This window comes from Aspergillus welwitschiae (genome assembly GCF_003344945.1).
Source record: "Aspergillus welwitschiae strain CBS 139.54b unplaced genomic scaffold BDQ94scaffold_52, whole genome shotgun sequence".
NCBI classification, from domain to species: Eukaryota; Fungi; Ascomycota; class Eurotiomycetes; order Eurotiales; family Aspergillaceae; genus Aspergillus; species Aspergillus welwitschiae.
Window position 1 is genome coordinate 117,646 of NW_020798746.1, and position 23,744 is coordinate 141,389.

Here is a 23,744-nt window from a genome sequence, read left to right on the forward strand (position 1 = left end):
TTACGGTTAGACCGAGGGACGGCTCCACGCTCAGCGGAGTTAGCCGACCGAGTGGATGGCACCGAGAAGTAGAGATAAATAGCAGACAAAGGCGTAGGAGGAAATAAGAAAAAAGAAAAGAAAGCTACTTGTCCTCATTACCGAAGCCAAAGAGAATTAAACTTGTTCACGCAAGAACCATGTCTGACTCCCAGGTTGATCCCGACCAGTTCACCCGTGCGGGCTGTATAACACAGAAATACTACCGCGACGTCTATTCCACCATCGATCCGTCACGGCCAGAGCTGTCCCAGAAAGATAGAGTAACCATCGTCACAGGCGCAGGAAAGGGAATTGGTCGAGTGAGAACAGGCCCAATTTCGTTACAGACGCAGTCACGACTGACCTCCGTGATTACCCCAGGCTATCGCGCGAGCACACGCCCAGTCCGGCGTCAAGGGATTAGTCCTTATGACTCAGTCTGCTCAGTCGGCTGAGGAGACGAAAGCAGTTTTGCAAGCCGAATTCCCCTCTGTTGAAGTGCTGGCTCTTCCCACGGATATCACCGATGAGAAGGCAGTAGCGCAGACCTTCGACACTATCAAAAACCACTTTGGCGTCGCTCACACCTTGATCAACAACGCTGGAGTCTTTTCCTCGATAGCACCCGTTGCCCAATCGGACTCCAACACCTGGTGGAAAGACTTTGAGGTCAATGTACGGGGGACATACCTTGTCACTGCGGCATACCTGCGTCTGATCGCCTCTGAGAGCGCTGATTTTCGGCCCACCGTGGTCAACCTCATTTCCACCATTAGCCTCACGCCGCCTGGATTGAGCAGTTACTTCATCAGTAAACTGGCTGTGGCCAAATTCACCGAGTTCATCACAGCTGAGAACCCCCGGGTCGCCACCTACAGCCTCTCCCCGGGTATCGTACATACCAGCATGACGCTGGATTCATTTAAGCCATTTGCTAGAGACACTGGTATGTTCACGAACATCATCACTGGCAATTTCGGAGTCCTTATGCTAATAATGACAACTTGCTTTGGTCTGGTATAGCGGAACTCCCAGGTGCCGTTACGGTTTACTTGGCTGTGAAACGTCCGCAATACCTCAATGGACGTCACCTATCCTCCAATTGGGATCTAGCAGAGCTTGAAGCTAAGGAAACGGAGTTGTCCTCGTCAGATGCCCTGAAATTAGGCCAGTTAATCTGATGAGCTCTCGCCATAACCTTCCGTTAGGGACTTCCTTCCATGCAACGGCGTCGCGTTCTCGTTGACTATAGATGAAGTTTAGTCGCCCCCAAGATTGTGTGTATCAAGATATTATAGGTTGTTGTATATCGAGGAGTTTTCACGTATCTCGGCATAGGCAATCGAGTCTCAGTTCTATACGATGTGCGCACTTGTATATGAACCGAGGATGATGGTTGTTATAAGGCTCAATAAGAACTCCCCATATGTATCTCGGGCACGTCCATCAGCAAATCACTGATTTCGTGACAGTAACCAGACCAGGTGTTAGGGTCGACAGTATCTGCAAATGACCATAGAGAGTCCTCCTCGGATGTAAAGGGCACAGATTGCTGGTTCTCCGTTTCGATGTGGTCGTCGGTCTGTACCATCTGGTAATCGTTGCGATTGCCAAACGCAGATGACTGCGAACTAAGCAACTCTATGAGGGCACTGACTCTCCCTAGTAGATACTGCGTCCGGTGAGCCGCTCGAGATGCAATTGGGTTGATTGTCCCTGCCCCCTCAAAGATCGGAAGTGATCGCTCAACATGTTGCTGAGCAAGTGGGAACCAGTAGCATAGGGGGTAGGCCAGCATAAACCCCACAAGCGTGAGAACGGCGTTCCACACGTACTGGTAAATTTCTGAACATCCATAGAGAGCATCGTGATAAAGCATGCGCTGGTGTATGAGGTCTGTGACGGTTAGCGCATGTTGTAGTGCTGTGGTGGCGTGTATATCGGCTTGTGGACTCCGTTGCGGAACCAAGCCGCGACTTGGGAACTGGATAAATGGCCGGTGAGCCCAGAGAACAATGTCATGGTATTGAAGCTCTAAAAGTGTTTTCTGTAAGGTGAGCGCTGGGGCCTCATGAAACGACAATGTTGCATTCTGACGACCGTGTTTCAGCCGATCCATGGAAGTAGTAGCCTCGTCTGGTTGATAAACATTACAGGCAAGTGTAATGTTGGCGTATAGGTTCGCTTCCAGAATCTGATCCCTCCATCGGTACAGGCCGTTGATTTCCCGCGACAAATGGTGCGCATGGCGCTCAATCTGAGTATATCGATCAGTTGTCCCTGACACATCACGCGCATGATGCTCCAGTTCCTCGACCATCTTCCTTGCTACCACAGTGAGCGAAACCGACGCCGAGTGAAATCCGAGCTCCGAGGTTGGCCAAGGATGTTGAGGGCTTGAGAGTGGCGTGTTGAGTGTCGCATCATTCAGGGAGACAGACATAGGCTTTCCCAGAAACCGTGAGCACTGGAAGTCGAGGTGTACCAATGTCCACCAAACGTGATGGCGCGTTTCCGCTTCGTGTGTGGTCGCACGTGATACCAGGGGGTGCTGTAGGTCCAGCGACTGTGCAAGTCGCAGCGCCACGCCAATGATATTGTATGCTGCCTGGTATTCTCCAGAGTTCTGTAGAAAAGCGGCCATAAAGAGATGCCGCTGCACGTCTACTAAGGAAGGCTCTGCGTACATGAGATAGTAGCTGTTCGTCCCAAGAGCCCGTTGGAAAAAAGCAACATACAGGCTAGCCAGCGAAGGGGCTTGAGCGAAATTATCCCCTGCGTGCGATGATATTGATCCCAATTGAATGCTTAGCAAGCGGTCATGAAGCCCCGCGTAATGGATTGATTGTAAACAGTAGGCCATCAGAGCTTGCCGCAAGGGCTCAGACTTTCGACCTGACTTGGTTGTCAAGTCTTCCGGGCTAACAATCGGCATTAAGAGATAATACCGAGTCCAGAAGACATCAAACAGGGCTGTTTGAAGTTCCTGTAAGTTTTCCAGCGGCAGGTGTGGCACATCTGACTCGCTTCTTCTCAGCAATTCTGGCGAGGAATACTGAACGTCTGAAGGACCCGGATCGATAGGTTGAGGGGATGGGCGTGCTGACATCTGCGATACCATAGAGCAGAAACGATTCATCCGAGAGGTGAAGCTGGCGAATGAGTCCAACTGCTGGGGCGGAGGAGCGATGGCAGCATGGGGTGCGGATAGACTCCCCTGTGAACTGGATCTTGGCCTCAATTGCTGGTCGGGGCCGGCCTGATACGGGGTGGATGGCGGTGCAGACTGGGCTGGCGGGGGACTCCGTGGAGCAACCGGCTGCAGTTTCCGGTTACCAGGAGGTGGTTTCGAGTGCTGGGTCGGCTTGCTGCATTGGATCTTGTTCGCACGACACTGGCCACAGGGTAATCCGCCATCGCAGCGGACCCGGTGTTGACGGCAAAACTCACATGCTCGGCGCACTTTCCTCCGTTTAACCAGGGGTGTTGATCGCAAAGAAACGACATTATACAGCATTGCGGATTGAGTGATGGATGGCAGTGAGGGAGATGGAGTGGATGGAGCATGGAGAATCCATCATTACTAGAACTAGGTAATAGTAGTACTAGTGACCTGTTAGTTAGTACTAATCGCTTACCTATCGTGCCTCGGTCACCTGACCCCACCGTCCCCGGGGATTTCACCAATAGGATGGTGTGGAAGGGATAGCCAATCAAGCTAGCTGGAGTAACCTGGACAGCTCCACAGCTGTGTCTGGAGTGCTAGTACTAAGTAGATACTGCTAGTAGTAATTCAACTGTGTGCTGAGGACCCGGCCGAGTACTAACATATCCATGGTAAACCCCAGATATCCCAGTGATAGGCTATTGTGTAGTAATATGACTGGAATCCTACATATTCCATAGGCACAACTTATCGCCTCGTTGGTAGAACTTACTAAGATATCTCTTGCAAAGTGACCGGAATTCCCACCGCATATATTATCTTCAAAGGCCTTTTGCAGCAATTTACATGAAGCACGGTGGTTCGCATCAGATGATTATTGAATTGATGAGGAAGAAGAGGGGAGTTCCTCTGGCGTATGAGCTAGCTACATACATGGTCTAATCGTACCAACCAGAAAGGTACGAAGATATCAGGTAACTGACTTCCAAAATGTCACACCTCTCATATGAAGCAATGAAGTATTGTCCAATTCCACTATTAGCTTGTGTTTCCTCGCCCAAGCTAGTCTTGTTTATGCCCATTATATAGCTTGACACATGAGTTAGTGTACCCATCCGTGCCCCCTCCGTTTCTCCAAGCAAGCGCCCGGTCCTGATCGAGTCCGCTATGCTAGCCATGCAGGAATTTCACCATTCAAAGCAAAGAATATGGCCCCGAACGCCTCAAACCATATAAATGCCGCAGTAAAGACAATTGATCCATGAAACAACACAAGCTACAGGCATACTACTGCGCGGCAGCTCTGTATGAAATACATGATGTGTCTCCTCACAGTGGTCCGCATTACAATAGTTGCCAGTATGCTTTTAGAAAGTCTGCCCTTATGAAGTAATATGTTGCTTTAAGCCAGTTATCTCGGCTCATTGAAAGTACCCAACCATGCTGAAAACGGGAGATCAACTTCATCTGATGCGAGGGTATTCCAGAATAACATCTGATGTGGATGACCAGAATCTGACCTCACTCTAGGCTTCAATTCCTTAGACAGACCTTGGTTCCATTTCGAGAGCACAGAGTCAGGGTGAGTGCTTCCTCCCACGGGCCAGAGTCCCTGCTCTCCAGAGTCGAGAACTGCTGTGCTAGACGGACAGTAACGTATCCGGCTTCAGTCAAAGCATATTGTTGGCCGATGCAAATCCGAGGACCACCGTTAAATGGTAAGTATTCCCATCCTGGGCGCAGATCTGCCCAGCGCTCCGGGCGGAACTCATTTGCGTCAGGTCCATAAAGATCTTGACGGCGATGCATTGCCCACACGCTGTAGAACACGATAGTGCCCTTGGGCACGAAAACAGGGGATCTCCCGCCGGGACCGCCACCGACTGGCAGCACAGTATTGCTGAGTGCTTTACGAGAATTTACTGGGACAACTGGGTGAAAACGGAGCGCTACACAGTAAATCATGAGCCTTGCCAGCTAATGGCACATTTGTGCTTCGGAAACTTACACTCATTTAGACAGTGTTTGAGATAAGTCAGATTCCGAAGCTGCTGGTACGTGGGCGCGCAACCGTTAAGCGTCGCGACCTCCTCACGCAGCTTCTTCCAGATATTTGGGTTCCTTGCCAGCATGAAGAACAAATTGCTCAGTAGCGATGCGGTGGTATCACGGCCGGCAAGGAGAACGTTCATGAGTTCATCACGGATGCGGTCGCGGTCACCTGTATGTTCAGCCAGACCTTGCAAGAACAAATAGCGGGAGCGCCTTTCCTCGTCACCGGAAGTCTTCTTTGTATAGTCTTCACGGTACTTGAGAGCCTTATCAATAAACTGCTCAACCAAATTATGACAGATACGATTGGATCGCATCGCCTTGTGGTCACGAACAAACCGCCGCAAGAAACCGAGACGGGTGTTTCTAGCGATAGCATGCTGGGCATAGTTAAAAGCCGAAGCAAAAGAGTTCTCGCCAGATACTACACCGGAACGAAGCTGGTTCAAGCTCTGGACACTGTGGCCAAAGAGGAACTCGGTGGCGGAATCGAGGGTATAGCAGAAGAAGAGATCCTGTAGGTCCACAGTTGAGCCGTCTGTAGGGATCAACTCCAGTAGACCCAGCATCAATTCCTCGAGCTTTTCTAAATCTGCGATCTGGTCCTTCACGAAGTTGGGGCGCACCATGGCGCGGGATTGAGCCCAGTGCTCACCGTCAGAGGTAAAGATGCCGTGGCCCAGTAGCGGTCCGAACGTCTCGATACGACTTCCCAGACCATAATCTTTGAATTTAACGGATAAAACAGCTTTTAAATTTGCCGGTTCACAGGTGATAATAAAAGGGGTTGCGAACCGCTTTACCCGAAATGTATTTCCGTATTGTTGGAATCGGCGCTGAATGAGTTCGAGGAGACGGTGGTTTTTGGCTGCGTGGAAGTTTTGCAGAAGTACATCGATGCCAAAATGGCGATCCTTCGAGCCCAGCGCTGCCGGTTCACAGTGGGTGTCTCTGATAATCTGGGACTGTATCCATTTGCGCCGCAGGATCTTTATCACATAGAAGAAACAAAGAGCAGCCCCGAGAGCTATCATCGAGATATGGCTGTTGTTCCTCTCCATATTGTTATCGGCCAGATAGTCAATCGCGAAGGAGCTGACTGATATATCACACCTGGCCGGACCTAGAAGCTGCAAGGGGCATTCCCCATTCCCGGGTGAATAAAGGAGGTGGGGCTGAGACAAGCATGCAAACGTGAGAACAGTAACCATGGGTTCTGCTGGAAGGCGAAACCTTGAACCTCCTTACAGTTGACGCCGCCTGTAGGAGAGCTTAGTCATGATTAGCTGCACTTTCAGTCAGATCTTGCAACCTGGAAAATAAGAAATCTATCACCAGATTTGGATGAGGACACCTACTGTGGACCAGTAAGCTCTAGTCATCACATAGGAAATGGGTTAAAATTGGACGGGGAGGTAACACTACCTGCTTCGAATGAATTTAGTTGCAGTCATGCTTGCAATTTCGGCTAACTGTATTTACAAGTCAAGGCTATCACTGTAGAAATAGTATATTAGAGATGTATTACTGCTCCCTTCCAAACCAGAAGTTGGATGTCGCCACTGGCTAGTGAGTGGTTACTCTGGGATGGTTTAGCATGGAATGTATGTACCACCTTGGTATGTACAAGAAAAGTCAATTTCAAACAAATAAATAAACGAAAGTATTGATATATCTACTCGACTGATTATCATTGGATATAGCTGGCTAGTAGACCCGAGGTTTTGGTAAAAGGACTATGCCTGGGGATTATCGAGTTCGTCATATAACCAAATTGGCTTTTATGCCATGCAACAAACGCATTTAACTATATATTTGTCCTATTGGTTCAATAGACTCCCGGGTCCCCCATTGTGCATGGCAGCCAACCCCAAAGTTGACTATAGCGAATTGACCTGGCTAGTCATGCCATTTAGGACTTGTTAACAGCACATGTGGTCTAGTAACAAATAGCCCACTCACCTTCTAGGAGTTCCTCTACCCTCCAAGCCCGCGGCAAGGAATCGGTGAAGATGTAGCCCACCATTCCCACAGAAGTGTCGCTCGCAAGCTTGACAGCTTCCTGCCCAGACTGATACGGGTAGATAACCAGCAGTGGCCCAAAAATGTCTTGGTGGTGAGCCTCTACGCTTAGGTACCCCTTGGGCGAATATGTATAACTTTATTCACCGGAGCATTCCGTTTGGCGGATACAAGGGAAGCGGAATTGGCAGGAGATGTGGTGAAGCGGTTCTGGAGAGTCGTATCTTACTCATGAATATGGGACTGCCATGCTCGAAGGCTGAGGTAAGTAATGATAACTGCTAGCGAGAGGTTGTACGGGGTCCTGACCCAGCAACCCTTCACAGGCCTGACTAGACCGATGAAGTCATGATTCAAATCAGCTATCAACTAAAGATCAATCCTCAGGATCATAATACTACATATTCGGTCAGACTATCACCTGCATGATGGCTTACTTTGGCAAAGTCATAATCGCAAAGGTAACAAGTCGCTTGTTGACAACTCGCTTGAGATTGCGGAAACAAGAAATGAACAGGAGAGTTTGATAAAGCAGTATATCACACATCTAAAATTGAAAGTTAACATCCGCACAGGCAGCCCCTGTCTTGGTTACAAAGAGATTTTCACCTACCTTTCCTTTCTCCCAATGACAAGCCCGTTATGCCATCATTTTGATAGCGGCCCCTTCCTTTCCAGGTAGAAATTTTTTGCTGATTAATACCAGATAATTCCATCATGGGAGGAAGTGACGGCATGTGTAAGCGTGCTGACGCGGGTGGGTCGGAAGGAATAGATAGAGAAATTGGATCCGTAGTGGCTTACTCGCTTGCTTCAAGTAGGATAGACTAACACCGCCCGGTCTAATATTGATTAATAACATTATTCTGATGCTTAGTTCATTATTAGCAATCAATCAATGTGTAGTGATTGTGTTAAATAAAGTATACAGCCCAATGGTTATTGGAATAGGATGAGTAGCAATTACAAGCAAGATCATCTATCAATTCAAACATCATGCCTCAATGCAAGCCTTCAATTGTGGTTGTTCCAGGAGCCTACGCCCTACCTGGCCTCTATGTTCGGGTGACTACAAGACTCGCAAGTCTGGGCTACGAAGTCCACACCATCAGGCTATCCAGCGTGGCCCCCAGCGATGGTCCCCTTCCCGAGCCTGGCACCATGTACGACGATGCCGCGGTAATTGCTCGTGAGATTAACCAACTGGTGGAGCAAGGAAAGGAGGTTGTTGTGCTGGCGCACTCGTACGGCGGGATGCCCGCCAGCCAGAGCATCCAGGGTCTGGTGAAGAGGGAGGGCAGCGAGCACGCTGGTGGGGTGGTACAGCTGGCGTATATGACGGCTGTGGTGCCACCCGAGGGCAAGTCGTCCATAGACGTATTGGCGAATGGTCCGAGTATGGATATTTCCGTCGACGAAAAAGGATGGATGAGTCTCGTTGATACCGCGGCTGTCGCAGCCGCAGCCTTCTCCGATGTGCCCCCCGACGAGGGCATGACTTGGGCTCAGCAGTTCACACACCATTCAGCGGCCAGTATGGCCAATCCATTGACGTATGCCGGATACAAGGATGTCCCCGTCGCATATCTGCTGTGCACTGAAGACTTGGTCATTCCGGCAGAAGTGCAGCAGAAGATGATTGATACAGTTGCAAGTGAGGGTGGGCAGGAAGTAGACGTGACGAGAATTGCCACTGGCCATGTCCCCGTCGCAAGTGCCCCGGAACTCGTGGTGGATTGGATTCTGAGGATTTTAAGCCGGGAGGATAAGTGAGATAGCCTCTGTGGAAGAGCCCAGTTTCAATGAGGAATATAGATATATATGACTCTATGGCACCGCATCATTGAGAAAACGAACCTGCATAGGCTTTAACATATGATCCATGAAAATGACCTTAAGCATGCAAAGGGATTTGAGACGTCTCCCGGGCGACCATATCTACCCCTCCTTCCCGAGTAATCTCTTCCCTTAGTCTTAGTTCCCAGTGGGCACTTGTCACACATATTGGATGGAACAGTACGGAAATCGAGCATTTATAATACACTAGAACCGGGAAAAAGCAGAGTTGGTTAGCAATATCGCTTGCAGCGAGCATATTCGAGAGAACTGGAGAGGCGAGCATGCGCTATCTTGACTATGGCTGAAATTATAGGGAAACCCAAATGAAATCGCACGACCTGCCAGTGCGTAGATCAACCCGAGGACCTCTAGGCGGATGGAAGAGCCAGTGAATGATTCATGAAAGCGAACTCCATCACATTCTTGAGCGACATCAAATGGTTGTCGAGTGTTTTTGACGATAGTAGTAGCCAATTCTGACAATGGTTGCGGCGGACTTCTTACCGTAATGGCGTCGTATGTGACTTCTATCTCAGCAAGTGCTCGGCGTATGAACGGAGCAGGAACCACGGCAACCTGACTTAGCGTATAGTACCCATTCATGTAACCCTTTATGCACGGGAATTCTCGCAGGCACTCCAGAAGCTCCTCCACTTCCTGGAAAGAGTTAAAGCAGCTGAAACTGCTAGACTGAGCCTCAGACCCATCTGAGTGACCATGCGAATTGATTCCATCGCCATCGTCGATTATGGAATTTATGGGCCCCAAATATCCGGCATGTAAAAGAACACTTATGCGGGAACCAAGCCTGCGGCTTGTGATTCGGCTCTCCGAGGAAGGCCCAGTACCAGCATGCTGTTGCGACCTGATAATGAATCCAAGCAAGCACTAGAGAGTCAGATTAGTGAGGCATACGATGCTCTTACAATTGCGCGTGTTAACGGCGCTGGATGATAGAGGCATCGATGTGCGCAGCCACGCTTTCGACAGCGTGAGCACGTAGGCTGCGCATGGTCACAACGAACCTTGTCTTTGCGACAAGGCTCACAGGATGCGAGTTTCCCATTGCGTCGTCGGGAAGACCTATAGATAGGTGGGATCAGCATGGCAAGGATTCCATGGTAACGGATGGAGCACAAACATGTTGTGCGACCAACTGCTGGCACTCTCCAGGCTGCAGGCGTTGGTCGCGGGGCTGTTTGGGAATTGAACATGTGATGTAACTAGACAATGTTTGCTTGGTAATTGTTTAGTCAGCCTTACGATCACGATGGTTTGTAAGTAACTGAATATAAGAACTGCAACTAGTACTTTGTAATTACTGTGGTGATTGATCCCGGAAATGCTCCCAACTCCTATCTAGCTTCGTGATCCGATTCACGCAACTGATCTTACTTCAGAATTACGTTCCACATTTGATGGAACCCGACAGTGGAACCCTGACGGGGCGATGACGGCACGATGCACTGGCCCTCCCCCCCGGAACCTTAATCGGAAGCTATCCGCGATGCATGTCCTCTACCAGGCAGGGAGGGTGGTCTGCCCTCGTCCAAAGTGATCAGGGCCTCTTGATCTTCAAATTTCTCTATCGAAATGGTACCAGCACATCATGGCAGATGCTTCAGAGACTTCAGACACTTCAAACACCTTTACCCTTCAAGGGGTCGGGGCCAGTAGTGTACGATCACGATCCCCGCTAGAGATGCGGGAACTCCGAGCTAATACCGCATTTACTAACTCTAGGTCCCTGGATCCATGCCAGCCCAAGAAGACAGGTACACTATACTTCTACCTGATGAGCTCTCGGGGCACACGGACAGCCTAGCCTTCTTTGCCATCTACGACGGACAGTACGGGAATCACATCACACCTCTGGCAAGGTAGTCGCGACTAACTATGGAAAAAGTGCCTCAGATAAGGTTGCAGAACATGCAAGCAAGAATATCCGGCGGCTTCTGATTAGCAGTGGCGAGTTGAGACAGGGAAACTATGAATCGGCCATCGAACAAGCAATCCAAGCCGAGGAGGAGGAGCTTCTGCAAGGGTTTTGGGCTGGCGAGGAATTGTTCGCCGTCGCCGGATCGACTGCCGCCCTCGTCGTGGTGAACCTAACCAGGGGGATCTTGGTGGTCGCCAATCTGGGAGATTCGCACGTTTTGCTGGGAGAGGCCGACGGGGCAGATCACACCTCCCTGAAAGTCGTATGTAGAAGTCGCAGGCCTGATTTCATCACACCAGCGCCCTCTAACTGTTATGAAGGAGCGAATAACCACATCCCACAAGCCGGAACATGCTGGGGAGAGGCATCGCATTGAGTCCGCCGGGGGAACCCTCAACACCGATGGCGGTGTGCCACGAGTTGGTTAGTTTATCCTCGTCCCATCTCGCACGTGGTTACGAACCTAACCTCTGCAGGGGGGTTGAATATGTCGCGGGCGCTGGGCGATTTGCAGTATAAGTCGCCGCTAAAGGATATCGGGGAGCAGTCCCTATCCAGCGGTCAGGAGAAGGCAGGCATCGAACCAACAAAGAAGGGGGATTTGGTCTCCAGTTACCCTTCTTTGAAACGATATCCGCTGCAGTCGGATCGTCGGTACTTCTTGGCGCTGATCACAGACGGGGTAACCAATACAATGGATGACGAAACCATCATGCATCAGATCGCGCGGAGCAAGCAAGATGGAATGGATGCAGACAAGGTGGCCGCTAAGATCACCGAGAAGGCTTCAGGAGCACCCGGCAGTGACAATGCCACCTGCGTCACTGTGTTCCTGGATGGGCACAATATACGAAAACAAGAGTAAATAGACAAGGCTGGGATCGAATATTCACTCTCCACTTCTCATGTAGAGATGACTGGGAATTCCGGGATTTTCTTGGCATTCCCGTAGACGCCACGGGTTGAACAAACCGTAGATCATCGCTGCCCCGGCACGTAGCAACCTGCGAAGCTCATGGTTACTGACTGGGCTACCTTGCAGGCTCGTTCCTACTGTGGGATGACGGCAGGCCCCACAGTTGCAGAAGTATCGAAGGTCATCGACTTTGGCAGTCAGATGTGGCTGGACGCGGCTAGAATGTCAGGGTCCATGGTTCGGATCAATGACCTCAGCGTATCAAGCCAATCATGAAGCAATGATATCTTCATCTCGATCGAGCAATCATCGCAAAATATTGCATCACGGAGTCTCAGATGTGTTCGTCAATCAAGATCTCACTACTTGGCTGTTCACAGTACTTAAACAGCCAACCGGTGTGCAGATCAACACTAAATACATCCTGCTTAGATCCTCTACATTTAGACTGTCTCATAGACTTTGCTGTTCGTTTTGCTGTGCAAAATGTTCGAAAGTGTCGTGTCACCATCGCAGGTCCGTGGTCGGGTACCTCGGGTTCAACCGGCCCCAGGACCGGTCGCTGCGACCAATATCATCGATATCCGCAGTGATAAAGCAGAGACTCAACTGCGCCAATCGCTAGAGGCTTCCATCCACGCGGCTTGTCATGGTGATGCTGCCATGCCAGAGCTTCTCCTTTGGGATGAACAGGGACTCCGCTACTTTGAAGACGTGACGTACGCTCCGTCATACTACCTGACCAATGAAGAAATCGGCCTGCTCGAAAAGCACAAATACCAGATCGCACAACACATTCCGTCCGGTAGTATGCTGGTTGAGCTAGGCAGCGGGTAAGCGTTCCAACCTTTCAGCTCCAGTGGCAGCCGTACTGATCGAACAATTAGAAATCTCCGCAAGATCAAGATTCTTCTAGACGCTCTAGATGAGTTGGGTCGGGAAGTGGACTACTTCGCGTTGGACGTTTCGTATCAGGAGCTCCACCGAACTCTTAGCACCGTGCCTCCAGGAACGTTTCGCCACGTACGCTGCTTTGGGTTACTGGGAACCTACGATGACGGTCACAACTGGATGCAATTGCCCGAAATTCGTTCGCGATCCAAGACCATTCTCTCCCTGGGATCAACATTGGGTAGTTTCCAGCGGCCGGAAGCCGCCGACTTCTTGGCTAGTTTCGTCACCCCCGAAAACAATTCGTCGCTGCTCATCGGCTTGGATGGATGCAAAGATGCCGATCGGGTGCTGGCCGCCTATAACGATTCCGAGGGGTTCAATCGACGGTTCATCAAGCACGGCCTTGAACGCGCGAACGAGATCCTAGGGCCGGATACCTTCGATCTCGACAAATGGGATGTTATTGGCCGCTGGGATGCAGCGCAGGGAAGCCATAACCAGTACTATGTCCCCTCAGATGAGGTGTCTCTAACGGGAGAGACCATTCCAGCGGGCCGGAGCATCTTGGCAATCAAAAGCCACAAGTACGATGCTGACGACAGGGATGCGTTGTGCCGAAGAGCAGACTTGGCCGTTAGCGATGCATGGGCATCCAAGAACCAATACAGTAAGTTTATCTATAGCCCCTTATCGCTCTTAGTTCCTTCTTTCAAATTTACATCGGGCATGGGGTTGCTTTCTCTGCATACACAGCTAACCCGCTCCCAGATTTACTGTATCTTGAGAAACCATAGGGTGTCACCCACGAGCCAGAAGCATGCAGACAACCGAATACGCAATATATGTTTCCGGGGAATGTTTGAATCCTATCACGCACTGCTGTAATTACTCAATATTATAATCTTATACGGGTGCTGTATGAGCCAGGAAAACAAATAAGAAGGACTGCAAGCTAAACATTGCGAGGTCACACTACCGAGTAATTCTATTCGGCCCGACTTTTCAGGATATTCGACTTTGCCATTAGACTATCGACCTTTCCTCAATTATCACCTATGTCTTCTATGACAAAGAACTCGAGTAACCGTGCTCACTTGAATGAAAGAAGAAAACCATCAGTATTTCAATCGAAGGGCTCATATTGACCACCTGAACCTGCCAAGTATCATGATACTCGATGCCAGTTAACTTGTCGCGGAGGCCCGTAATCATGGCAGGTGGGCTCCCATTCAAATTTTGCCCATTCTGATGCATCTGGTCCACGACTAAGTAGTGCTGTTTGTCCTCGTCCAATAGATAGCATGTCGCTATCAAGGTGTTTCTCCGTTACTAGTATGGGGGTTTCGGTTCATTTCGCGTTTGCTGTTGTTGTGGCTCAGGAGGGCCTGTAGTGTCTCGGTCGGTCAGCTGCAGGGGGCCTTCGAGATGGAATTCGACGAAACTGACGTCTTTTACTGTCTTCTGTTGAGACATTCACTGCAGCCAGGCAGCTGTCAGCTGATCCTTTGCCTTTTCTTCCTGCGTGGTCTCCGACCACCTCTTCCAACCACCAACCATCTTCTTGAGATCTAGATAGGTCAAATCCATATATCCTTGACCCTTCGTCTTGACATCTTCTAAACTAGCCGGGCTCATAGCTTAACAGCTATGATGGCTCTCTGATAGCTCACGATACGCGACACAGGGTAGGATCATGAAGCCTACGGCAAGATGGAGAGGTGGCCCCGGGTTATGTGACCGTCGCCATTCACACTTGAGACGTTACTGAAGAAGAGTTCAGCCAGTTATGTATGCGAATGAAACATTACATTCAGTGGATTTATTGTAGTGACACGGAGAACATAGGGTGTTACCTGCTCGGACTATTTACTGAGGTAGTGTCAAGCTTCGGGGCATTTGGGACCGTGTCTCGTAGCTTTGACAACTCTAATATCTTATCATTAAGTTAGTAGTAACTTTTGGAATTGTTTAATAGCAGTAACGACTACTACTTCTACTATTGTTATTATTTGAAGTGTATATTCTATTCCTGGATTCGAGGCCTAAAACTATTCTAATCTCTATAGTTGATTATGTACCGAGTTCGATCCATATCCATATCCCATCCCAATCATATTGATATATACCATATCCCACCCAACCCGAACGAATAAACATACCAACCAACACATAAACCTACAACTCCTTCTTCAAGAAGTGCTCTGGCTTATGTGTGGTCTCATAATCCACGTGCACATACGCACGCTCCACATCTGGCAAAGACTCTAACTTCATCTGCAGTTCCTCCGCGACATCATGCGTAGCCCGCAGCGAATCGTTCGGGTCCATGACGATGTCCACTTCCACAAGCAATCGAGGACCGGAGGTGTATGCACGGACGGTATCGATGGCGGTGATGAGGGGGGAGTGGGTCATTGCTTTACGATTAACACGTTATTAGCTTTTATCTTTCATCTATAGGCGGGAGTGGAAAGGAGATAAGAGAGGGGGATAAGCTCACAGATATATGTAATCAACTGTTGCATCTTCGTATCGGCCGTAACACCGATAAGCAACTGGAACTCGCGATACGCGCTGAACAGCCACAAACAACTGACAAGCACGGAGAGGACGATAGCTCCCGCGGGGTCAATCCACCAGCGCAATTTACCCCCACCTACGCTGGTAAGGATACCGAATCCGTTGATAAGGAGGTCATTGCGGTGGTCTTCCCAAAGGATCATGACCTGGGAATACTGATCCTTCAGCGCGAAGCAGTACAGGAAAAGCACGAATTTAGTACAAAAGGCGACGATGACGGCGACAACGGAGGGGAGGTGGAAAGATCCCGTCTCGGAGTTGGATCCCTCGGCGAGTTCGCGGACAGAGAAAGCAATGAGGATGAAAGAGACAGCCGTCATGAGAAAACAGAAGCAGATGTTGCCGGCTGTTTCGATACGAGCTTTTCCAGCGGGGAATTTACGAGGGTCGACGCGATTGACGGCCTTGTTGGAGACGAGGAGAGTGATATTGGAGAGAGGATCAAAGACGGCGTCGGCCATGGTTGTGTACAAGGACAGTGAGCTGGAGGAAATAGCTCCGTAGAGTTGGAGAACGCAGAGAATGACATTGGCAGCGAAGGAGCCCCAGACGGCAATTTTGTACTTGAGTTGGTTGCTGCTATTTGTCTCACGGGCATCGCGGACGTGTTCTTCGACGGGCTTGAGCATGCGTTGGATGTTCTCATTCTGGGATTCGTAGAACGTTTGAAGTTGTTTGGAGGCTAGGGAGGAAGCGAGCGCATTGCGGGGGTTGGCGTTGTGCGGGAGGCAGCCGGAAGTGTGACGTTTGCGGGAGATGTTGGCTTGGGGTTGCATCTGGGCGATTTCTTCGGGACTTTTCAGCTTCGAGGCTAGTTGGAAGGGGTCATTCTCGCGGGTGTAACGCGGAGGTGGGCTAGACTCCTCGTCAGATGTGCTGAGGTGAGATTCCAGGGCTGTGGTGGTGGCGGCATTGTAGGAGATGGATGAGGGAAGGTGGTGAAGAGGGATAGTCTGAGGAGGAGGGTCGGTCATTTTGATGATGATATTCAGATGAAGAATAAGGGCCAATGGAGATGGAGGAGATGGTGGCAGACGAAGCGGAAATCAACGGGAAGTGATGAAGAGGCTCAGGATGCGGAGATCAGATCTGATTGATATGCCTGTTTGGGTTAGACCGGGACGGCTTATGTCATGCATTACATCCCTGCCGATTATACTCCGTAGTTAGTTCGTAACAAACTTGATGCAATTTGAATTATTTGCATATATGACGGTAATACTGGTGTGCAGATAGAACACCACTGGCTGCTTACAGCTTTCTAAGTATGCGGTTGCGTACATTAAGTTGTTAGTCGCATGCGATGATGCTCTAGCGAATCATCCGCCAGAGAGGCTTCCACAGTACTCACAGACACTGAAATATGAGAAGAAAAAAAGTTTCGCAAAAGCGCTCAAGTACATATTTTGGATAGCTTCACAGTCATTTACTCTCCCATAGGCGCCCGACGGGCGATAACTGTACTGTATGACAAAAACTCAAATACATCAACAGACACATAATGGCCAGTAATTATAATCAATAGCCACAACAGAACTTATGACAGCACTGTGATGTTGCTTGACAGAGTAGTACATTTGTACGGAAGATCCAACGACGGACGCCCAGCACCAGTCAGGGGCGACGTGCTATAGTTGTAGGTCGGGCTGAGCATCATAATCTGGCCCACGGTGGTGTTGTACTTGTCTGCATAGTCCTTGTACACCCCATACTCCAACGTGAATGGCCTGATCACGCACTCACTTGGAGAACACAATGGCACTTTGAGGTACTGACCCGGGGCAAGAACCTCATCAGCCGTGAAACTGGTATCGTCACTCATGAGCGATTCCGTTGTGATGTTCAGTCGTTTCGCGACAATGTCGAGCGTATCCCCGTTGACGGTATAGTATAGACGCGGACCGCCGTCAATGCAAGTGCGGGTGCGGGTGATATTGGGTAGGAGGCAGGTCTCATTATCGGGCTCACAGACCTCAGCCGGGATGATCAAAGTCTGGCCGACGTTGGGGATGATCGTCACATCGGCCATAAGGTTTTGACGGCCGATGTCGCAGACACCTCGGTTAGTGGCCTTGGCAACATCAAAGACTGTGGTATTCTCCACGGTAATGGGATACAATCCCACAGTGGTGTTGAGAGCGCTGGCGTTGCAGGCTGCCGAAGTCGCGAGGGTTGAAGGCAGTGAGCCCAGGAGGGCTGCGGTGGCCATGAGGGCCCGCGAAGAAAGAGACCACATTATAATTTTTGATTGCAAGAGTCTGTATTAACCCAAAGCACGAAAGGTTTGTGTATTCCCGCGAGAGAATAAAGAGCTTAGAAGGGAAAGTATGCTGTGACTTTCTGGGGTTGAACGAGGAGATTCAACTTGGGTCGTGTACCGGCTTTATATGCTCCCAGAAAGCATGGGGCCTATCCGAGAATTGAACATTTTCCTGTCCATGAGCAGTCAATCCTGAGATACCGCGCGGGCTATCAGTGGAGGAGTACGTACCATCGGTGAGGACATTGTTGGTACTGTCCCCGCAGGGATAGCCCCAAGCATAGAGGGCCTCGTCCTGCAGCACCAGCACTTGTGAACCTGTACCCACCGCTTTAGAGATTGCATGCCTGCGACTGGACGATGCAGCAGACCCCCCGGAGCCCCGTGAATAAAATCTTGTTCATTTGGCTAAAATATGCCGTAGGAGCGCTGGCTAAGCCCATTACAGCTACTCCGCCCGAGGAGGGCTTTTCGGCGATGGGTCCTGCTGACCCGCTCCGAACTGACCGGCCCAGAGAGCAGCCAAACAAATGGATGGCAGTGTCCATCGCAATATTTCTGTCGGGGTCTGGATTGGATGGCTGAAAGTTGGAGACGGCCGGGGAAAAGGGTTCAGTTCATGAAGAGTAGTAAATGCCGAGTTGATGAGATTATATCCGGAGTAACTACGAGATAAACATGATCAATTTGGTTTGCACAGACCCCGTGAGGTGGAGCCGCTCTCCGTAACGCGGAGATAATGATGCTAGTCAAGTCATCCGGCTCTGCTGCCACTGTCCTTCCTCTGCTTCTCGTCTTTTGTCTCCCAACCTCCTTCTCCCGTCTTTTATTCTTTCCCTTCCTCTTATTGTGGGCATCGGACTAGCGGTGATGATCATGCGGGGAACAAAACTTTTGTCTCAAAGGATTGAGCAAATTCCACCCATGACCCTCCGCGTCTTGCCTGGGCCGCGTCATGGTACGTATCTGAATCCCAGCTCTGATCATGTCGCTGCAGGAACCCTGCTAGTTAATTGGTTCTTTCTGACCTATTACTCCGAGTCTAGTGCTCTAGCCGGGGAAATACGTCCCCTCACCTTCCCTGCTCCTGCCCTCAGTCTGTATCTCTCCCTTCAGCGGATCCACCATGGCAGCTTGGTCTCCAAGGCCAATGCTAGACTAGTGCTTTCTTTGCAGGCCTCCGGTCGTCCTAACGCCGAGTAGGCTGAAATTGGTAAGACATGTATAGCAAAATTGAGTCTACAGGGAACAGGAAGGCAACAAAAAAGGGTGTCAATACCTTCGATAACTTCGCGGAAGCCAGGGAATTTCTTATTTTTCATTCACGCTAGCGCAGCTGCATCTCACAATAGGGCATCGGAGCTGATGGGTAGTATGCTCCAACTTCCGATCCAACAAGTAGTTTCCCTCGATGATACATCCCCCGGCCAATTCCGGCCTGTCAGACGCAATTCATCCTGCCTGGAATCCTGCTGTATATGCACCCAGTCTTGGCAAGCGGAGTGGAGTGAAACCGATGCCCGGGTTATAGCGGGTATTGTTATATCCTTGGGAGTGGTGAACACTTCGAGACTCCACCGCCTAGTACACACAGAGGATGGTCTTAAAAGTGTCTATAGTAGCTAGGCTCGAAGAGCCCGGCAGGTGTTTATATTGAAATATATTGACTTAAGACTAGGTGCTTTGTGTGTTTAGCCCCGTTAGGCATTCACTCCAGGACTACCCCGCTGCTAGTCCATAATGTGCAGCAGCGAATTGAACAGCCGAACAAGTGAGTCTGAGAAGAGGGCCATCGAGCTTGATAACTCCATGCTTGGTTGTCTAGCTTCACGCAGTGGTCGCCTGTTCCCCCAAAGGTCCAGATTGAACACGCGCGCCTGATGCTCTTCCTTTCTTTGGTTCGATCAGTTCACCTTCGTCTTAGGCCATCTTTCCGCGATCGCTTGTGGCTCTGTCGGGCGTCGCGCCGTCCGACTCCTGGGCGGCGATGGTGGTGGGGCCTAGTAGGAGAAACCCCAGTCTGACGCTGATGATTATGGAGCTTGCTCGCCGGTGGTGTTGGCGTCCACTCTGGGCTCATTTTCGCACCTTTCAATCTGCAAGTGCTCGGGGCCTGAGGGCGAATCAATCACACGTCGGGTGTTTGTTTGTTCCAACCTTTTCCATTCCACCTTTAACTGCGTTTTCGCACATTATTGTGGGCCACGCCGGAGGTCCTCAAGCGATGGCCACATGGCCGCCTATGAGTTCAACCGCGTCAACGGTCATTCCTCCATATACCATTATACTATATATTGATTGACTAACATATGTCTAGATCGTTATATTGTTGTCCGCCACTCCTTGTAGTCCTGTCAGCTTGTCTCCGAAGCGTCTGCCAATCGGCTAGTATCGTATCTCAAATCCCATTGCAGTCCGGCTCCGTGCGGTCCAATTCAATGGGCGAAAGTCGTCGTCCGATCTCTTCCCTTGACTCGCTGAGATGGGCAGTTCCAGTGGTTGATGCAAGAAGGTCATCACCGAACTTCTTCATCGTAGTCAACATTAACGTAAGGCTGAATCAGGATCAAGCTGGCCTTGGATGATATCTATCTTCATCAAGAAGTGATTGATGCTCCCAGCTCTCCTCAATCCATTCAGTGGTAACTATGTGAGGAAGTTTCTGGTCCACTCGGAGAGACAAGGTTTTCCTTAGCGTGGCGATCTCCGAAGATGGTGTATCCGGATCTACAACCACATGGGTGATGGAAGGGTCCTCATAAGTATTGACAACAGTAGCACCTGCAAATTTGGCCGTATTGCGAGCCAAAGAAAGTCGATAGCCGCAGCCGGCATATTCCGGCTCTCCGGGATCTGGATCCTGCGTTGTCCGGTCGGGAAAGAAGAACGTCAAGTTCTGAAAAAGCCACCCGCATGGGAGATCCCATCCTGAGTCCACTTTTTCTTGAATAGCTTCCCTAAGCTTCTTGGTGGCTTCGCCTCTCGGGGGCACGTCGGAACTACCATTGTCCGCGCTCATCTTTTCGAGTAAGCTGACCAGCTCTTCCTTGGTGACATCCCGAGCGTAGCTATCATTGAACCGGTCAACACTCGTCAATACCTCCTCCTCCTTGCTAGGCGTTGTGAAGAACATGTGCCTAGGTTCCAGGGGAAGAAGCAGGTCTGGCAGTCCCGCATCAATCTCGTTCTGCCTCACACAGTCTAGGATCCAAGATGGTCGGATTAGGCTCACATCGCCACTCTTTTGCAAGGAGGCGGCTTTCACAGTTCTTCGATCCGCGATACATACGGTGTTGGGAGCGGCCTTATTCGTCTGATATATCTTGCCTCCATTCAATTTGACAAGTTGTTCCAACTCCGCCTTTGTTTTCTTATTCGGGGCTACCGAGTCGGTCAAAATAAAGAAGTTGAGCCCGTCGAAAATATGCCCTGATGGACCTTCATACTTCACCTCTGCATTCGGGCTGTATCCTGCAACTGTCAAGGCCTTCTTTGGTCGCTTCACTCGTTTCTTGCGGAAATTCTCTACATTGAATTCCTTCTCCTTTTGCTCTTTCTCCACGTTCGACTTCAGATCCAGGAATTCTTGCATGGAAAGCGCACTCTTCCAGTCTTTATCCATGCGTAACCTCTTGAACCGCGGGAAGCGCAATGTTAAACCGACACGAAATTGATCACTGACTGATACCGATGCTGCTTTAACACAGAGTACCACCGAGTCCTCTGGCTTGATCCACTGATCTGGACGCTCGTGCTGGGCACTGCCACCTGCCAGCTCAATGTATGCCGTTGGTGGTTTCCTCGGGTTCCAGTCCACCCATTTCCCATCAGTATGATGACGGATATTCGCATAGTCTGCTGCTGTAAAGCCTCCTCCGACCTTGCAGAAAGAATAGCATTTGGTTGCCCCTGTCCCTTGCGAAGAGCTGGCATTATCGGCCCTTAATCCACATAGGAAGCTTGAAAGACCCCCTCCTCGATGACCACTGCCGTAATAGCCGCCTATGACAATCAGATCCAGGGACTCCCCAAACTCTGTCATGTACTCAGGCTTCACTTTCATCCAGTCGTCATGTCGTTCATTGAGGCGATATGGTGACCTTGGATTTTTGACTACTAGTCCCTCAGAAGCCTCCGCAACAACTTTTCGAAGCGCTGCTTCGATCTGGGCCTTGTCTGTAGCCTCCTCGTAAGGATGGATTTCGAACCGACGGTGAACTGACTTTACACTCTTCTGCAGGGCATTTCGACGATCGCGAAGAGTGTACCTGGTCAAATCGTGCCCATTCAGCAAGAGTAGATCAAACACACGAAAAAGCGGCCGCGATCCATTTGAGAACGGATTTCTCTGTTCAGCTAATGCGGCAGTTTTTAAGGTGCCAAATGGTTCGGGGGCGCCCTGCTCGGGATTCCAAGCAATCATTTCCCCATCCAGGATCAAACTGTTGACCCCATCTGCAAAGGCGTCTTTGAGATGTCGGGCCAAGGCACCATTGGGGTCCTCAAGGCTCTTTCCATAGAGATAGGTGTAATCCTTCGCTTTCCTCGACCAGAAGCGAAACTTCCTTCCTCCCGGCACCGAGCTGTCAGTCTCCATATGAAGCTGCATACGTTCCCCGTCGAGCTTCTCCTCGATCCAGAATACCGGGTCTTCTTCGGTACCCCGCATTCGGGCAATCATTCGATCAAGGGACTGCATCTGAAACTGAGCTAGCTGGGGCTGGAAGCATTGCATCAGAGAAATGCCGCTGTTTCCAGCCCCAAGCCGAATGTTCGGATCATGCAGCTCCCAACAAACACGTTGAAGGCTACTGGATATGCTATAGAGGTTTGCAGCATCTGGGTGCCATACATTGAATAAGGTTCGCTCTGTAGCCCCGACTTTCATCTGTCGAAGGATAATGCGGATCAGCCACAGCATCTCCTCGGGGTTCATTTTTCGGTAAAACTCCGACAAGATGGGTAGCTGCTGCTCCTCCTTCGAGGCATTTGAAAGCTGGTCGAGCCTGTCATTCACCTCCTCAATGGACATATTGCCCACCTCTGTCCTCATTGGCCGTTTTGAGATAACATCGTAGCAGCGTCTCGCAAAATCCCCCGCCATAAAGCGCGAGGTAGCCAACTGGCCTGGCAGCTTCCAGTTCAAAAGATTGAAGCCGTCATCCGAATTCTTGTCGATCTTCATAATCTTGACGAGTAATTTTCCGATGGCCTTTTCTTTGATACCGTACATGGCCCGGTCGCGATCTTTGTCCGGAAGAATCAGCCGAAACGCAGGGTAGATATCATCGCCCACCTCTTTCCGCCATCGTGAGATGAACCGCTCAATGACATCCCGTCGCTTTTCGTGTGGGGTAAGGTTCGCTGCCGACTGGCCATGAGGCCCGACTTTTCGCCGAGGAGCGGCGGTGCCTGCGGGCTTCTTGGAGAGCTCACTCAACGGATTGAAGAGGGTCTCAAAGAGCTCGTGAAAGGGCAATGTCTGGGAGTGATTATGAGGACGGTTTGGGTATTTCTCATCCAGATTTGACTCTTGTTGTGAGGGTTGACTGCGGGAGTGGGACATTTCATAATTGCTGGCCTCTTCCTCATCCATGGCTCATCAATGTGCTCTGTGCAGGGGCGTTTGTGAGATGAAAGGGGATAGTAAGTGAAGTATTTTAGGGAACCATGAACAGGCTGGCTGGGTTGTTGAAGTATGGAGACGATAAGGACCAGATGTGGAGAACACACGTCGGTGGACTGGCACGTGATTGAGCTATGGCCGGCCAGATTGTGGGGCGGCTGGAGCACTAGCACCAAATAGGCAGCAACCACTGCAGGCACCCACCTCTGCTGCCTACTTACTACTTACTCTTACTATCATATGTCATGATGGGGGACAACATGGAAAGAGTCTGATTCGTCGGTACTATTGGAAGGAAATATTTGAAAGCAGAGGCACAATAATCAATTGCACATCATTGTTCTGCTGGTGTTCTGTTGTATCGATTCCAGTCGTCTATGGAATTAATTAGCTCTCAGATCTATAAAATTCTACGCAGGTTTGCAATCC

General features: G+C 50.2%; 10 protein-coding genes across 10 annotated transcripts; 4 read left to right on the forward strand and 6 right to left on the reverse strand.

The window, feature by feature from the left end:
• Positions 1-179: 179 nt before the first annotated feature.
• BDQ94DRAFT_163293 (SDR family oxidoreductase) lies at positions 180-1,202 on the forward strand (the record flags this gene model as incomplete). The annotated part of the gene is made up of 3 exons (XM_026769714.1): positions 180-341; positions 403-967; positions 1,045-1,202. 3 exons carry the CDS (start codon positions 180-182, stop codon positions 1,200-1,202), a joined length of 885 nt encoding a protein of 294 aa, XP_026620858.1.
• A 227-nt stretch (positions 1,203-1,429) lies between these two features.
• Positions 1,430-4,505, reverse strand: BDQ94DRAFT_163294 (fungal specific transcription factor domain-containing protein; the record flags this gene model as incomplete). The annotated part of the gene is made up of 7 exons (XM_026769715.1): positions 1,430-3,415; positions 3,472-3,626; positions 3,660-3,769; positions 3,850-3,904; positions 3,956-4,016; positions 4,136-4,165; positions 4,476-4,505. 7 exons carry the CDS (start codon positions 4,503-4,505, stop codon positions 1,430-1,432), a joined length of 2,427 nt encoding a protein of 808 aa, XP_026620859.1.
• Positions 4,506-4,598: 93 nt separating this feature from the next.
• BDQ94DRAFT_163295 (cytochrome P450) lies at positions 4,599-6,450 on the reverse strand (the record flags this gene model as incomplete). The annotated part of the gene is made up of 3 exons (XM_026769716.1): positions 4,599-4,682; positions 4,739-5,136; positions 5,196-6,450. The coding sequence occupies 3 exons, from the start codon at positions 6,448-6,450 to the stop codon at positions 4,599-4,601; spliced, it is 1,737 nt and encodes a 578-aa protein (XP_026620860.1).
• Positions 6,451-8,257: 1,807 nt separating this feature from the next.
• BDQ94DRAFT_184253 (alpha/beta hydrolase) lies at positions 8,258-9,169 on the forward strand (the record flags this gene model as incomplete). Its single annotated transcript, XM_026774605.1, has 1 exon — positions 8,258-9,169. One exon carries the CDS (start codon positions 8,258-8,260, stop codon positions 9,032-9,034), a length of 777 nt encoding a protein of 258 aa, XP_026620861.1. The 3' UTR covers positions 9,035-9,169.
• Positions 9,170-10,314, reverse strand: BDQ94DRAFT_184255 (uncharacterized protein; the record flags this gene model as incomplete). The annotated part of the gene is made up of 2 exons (XM_026774606.1): positions 9,170-9,988; positions 10,126-10,314. The coding sequence occupies 2 exons, from the start codon at positions 10,312-10,314 to the stop codon at positions 9,305-9,307; spliced, it is 873 nt and encodes a 290-aa protein (XP_026620862.1). The 3' UTR covers positions 9,170-9,304.
• Positions 10,315-10,709: 395 nt separating this feature from the next.
• On the forward strand, positions 10,710-13,658 carry BDQ94DRAFT_184258 (phosphatase 2C-like domain-containing protein; the record flags this gene model as incomplete). The annotated part of the gene is made up of 9 exons (XM_026774607.1): positions 10,710-10,778; positions 10,844-10,950; positions 11,007-11,301; positions 11,360-11,462; positions 11,516-11,900; positions 12,294-12,297; positions 12,415-12,788; positions 12,843-13,516; positions 13,618-13,658. 9 exons carry the CDS (start codon positions 10,710-10,712, stop codon positions 13,641-13,643), a joined length of 2,037 nt encoding a protein of 678 aa, XP_026620863.1. The 3' UTR covers positions 13,644-13,658.
• A 1,205-nt stretch (positions 13,659-14,863) lies between these two features.
• BDQ94DRAFT_153190 (cation diffusion facilitator family transporter) lies at positions 14,864-16,480 on the reverse strand. Its single transcript, XM_026768097.1, has 2 exons — positions 15,350-16,480; positions 14,864-15,266 (listed from the first exon to the last, which is right to left on the reverse strand). The coding sequence occupies exons 1-2, from the start codon at positions 16,401-16,403 to the stop codon at positions 15,025-15,027; spliced, it is 1,296 nt and encodes a 431-aa protein (XP_026620864.1). The 5' UTR covers positions 16,404-16,480; the 3' UTR covers positions 14,864-15,024.
• A 486-nt stretch (positions 16,481-16,966) lies between these two features.
• On the reverse strand, positions 16,967-17,638 carry BDQ94DRAFT_175299 (uncharacterized protein; the record flags this gene model as incomplete). Its single annotated transcript, XM_026772489.1, has 1 exon — positions 16,967-17,638. One exon carries the CDS (start codon positions 17,636-17,638, stop codon positions 16,967-16,969), a length of 672 nt encoding a protein of 223 aa, XP_026620865.1.
• A 1,872-nt stretch (positions 17,639-19,510) lies between these two features.
• BDQ94DRAFT_153191 (uncharacterized protein) lies at positions 19,511-20,254 on the forward strand. The gene has a single exon (XM_026768098.1). The coding sequence runs from the start codon at positions 19,677-19,679 to the stop codon at positions 19,989-19,991; it is 315 nt and encodes a 104-aa protein (XP_026620866.1). The 5' UTR covers positions 19,511-19,676; the 3' UTR covers positions 19,992-20,254.
• Position 20,255: 1 nt separating this feature from the next.
• BDQ94DRAFT_184264 (DNA ligase (ATP) DNL4) lies at positions 20,256-23,360 on the reverse strand (the record flags this gene model as incomplete). Its single annotated transcript, XM_026774608.1, has 1 exon — positions 20,256-23,360. Exon 1 carries the CDS (start codon positions 23,283-23,285, stop codon positions 20,256-20,258), a length of 3,030 nt encoding a protein of 1,009 aa, XP_026620867.1. The 5' UTR covers positions 23,286-23,360.
• Positions 23,361-23,744: the final 384 nt, after the last annotated feature.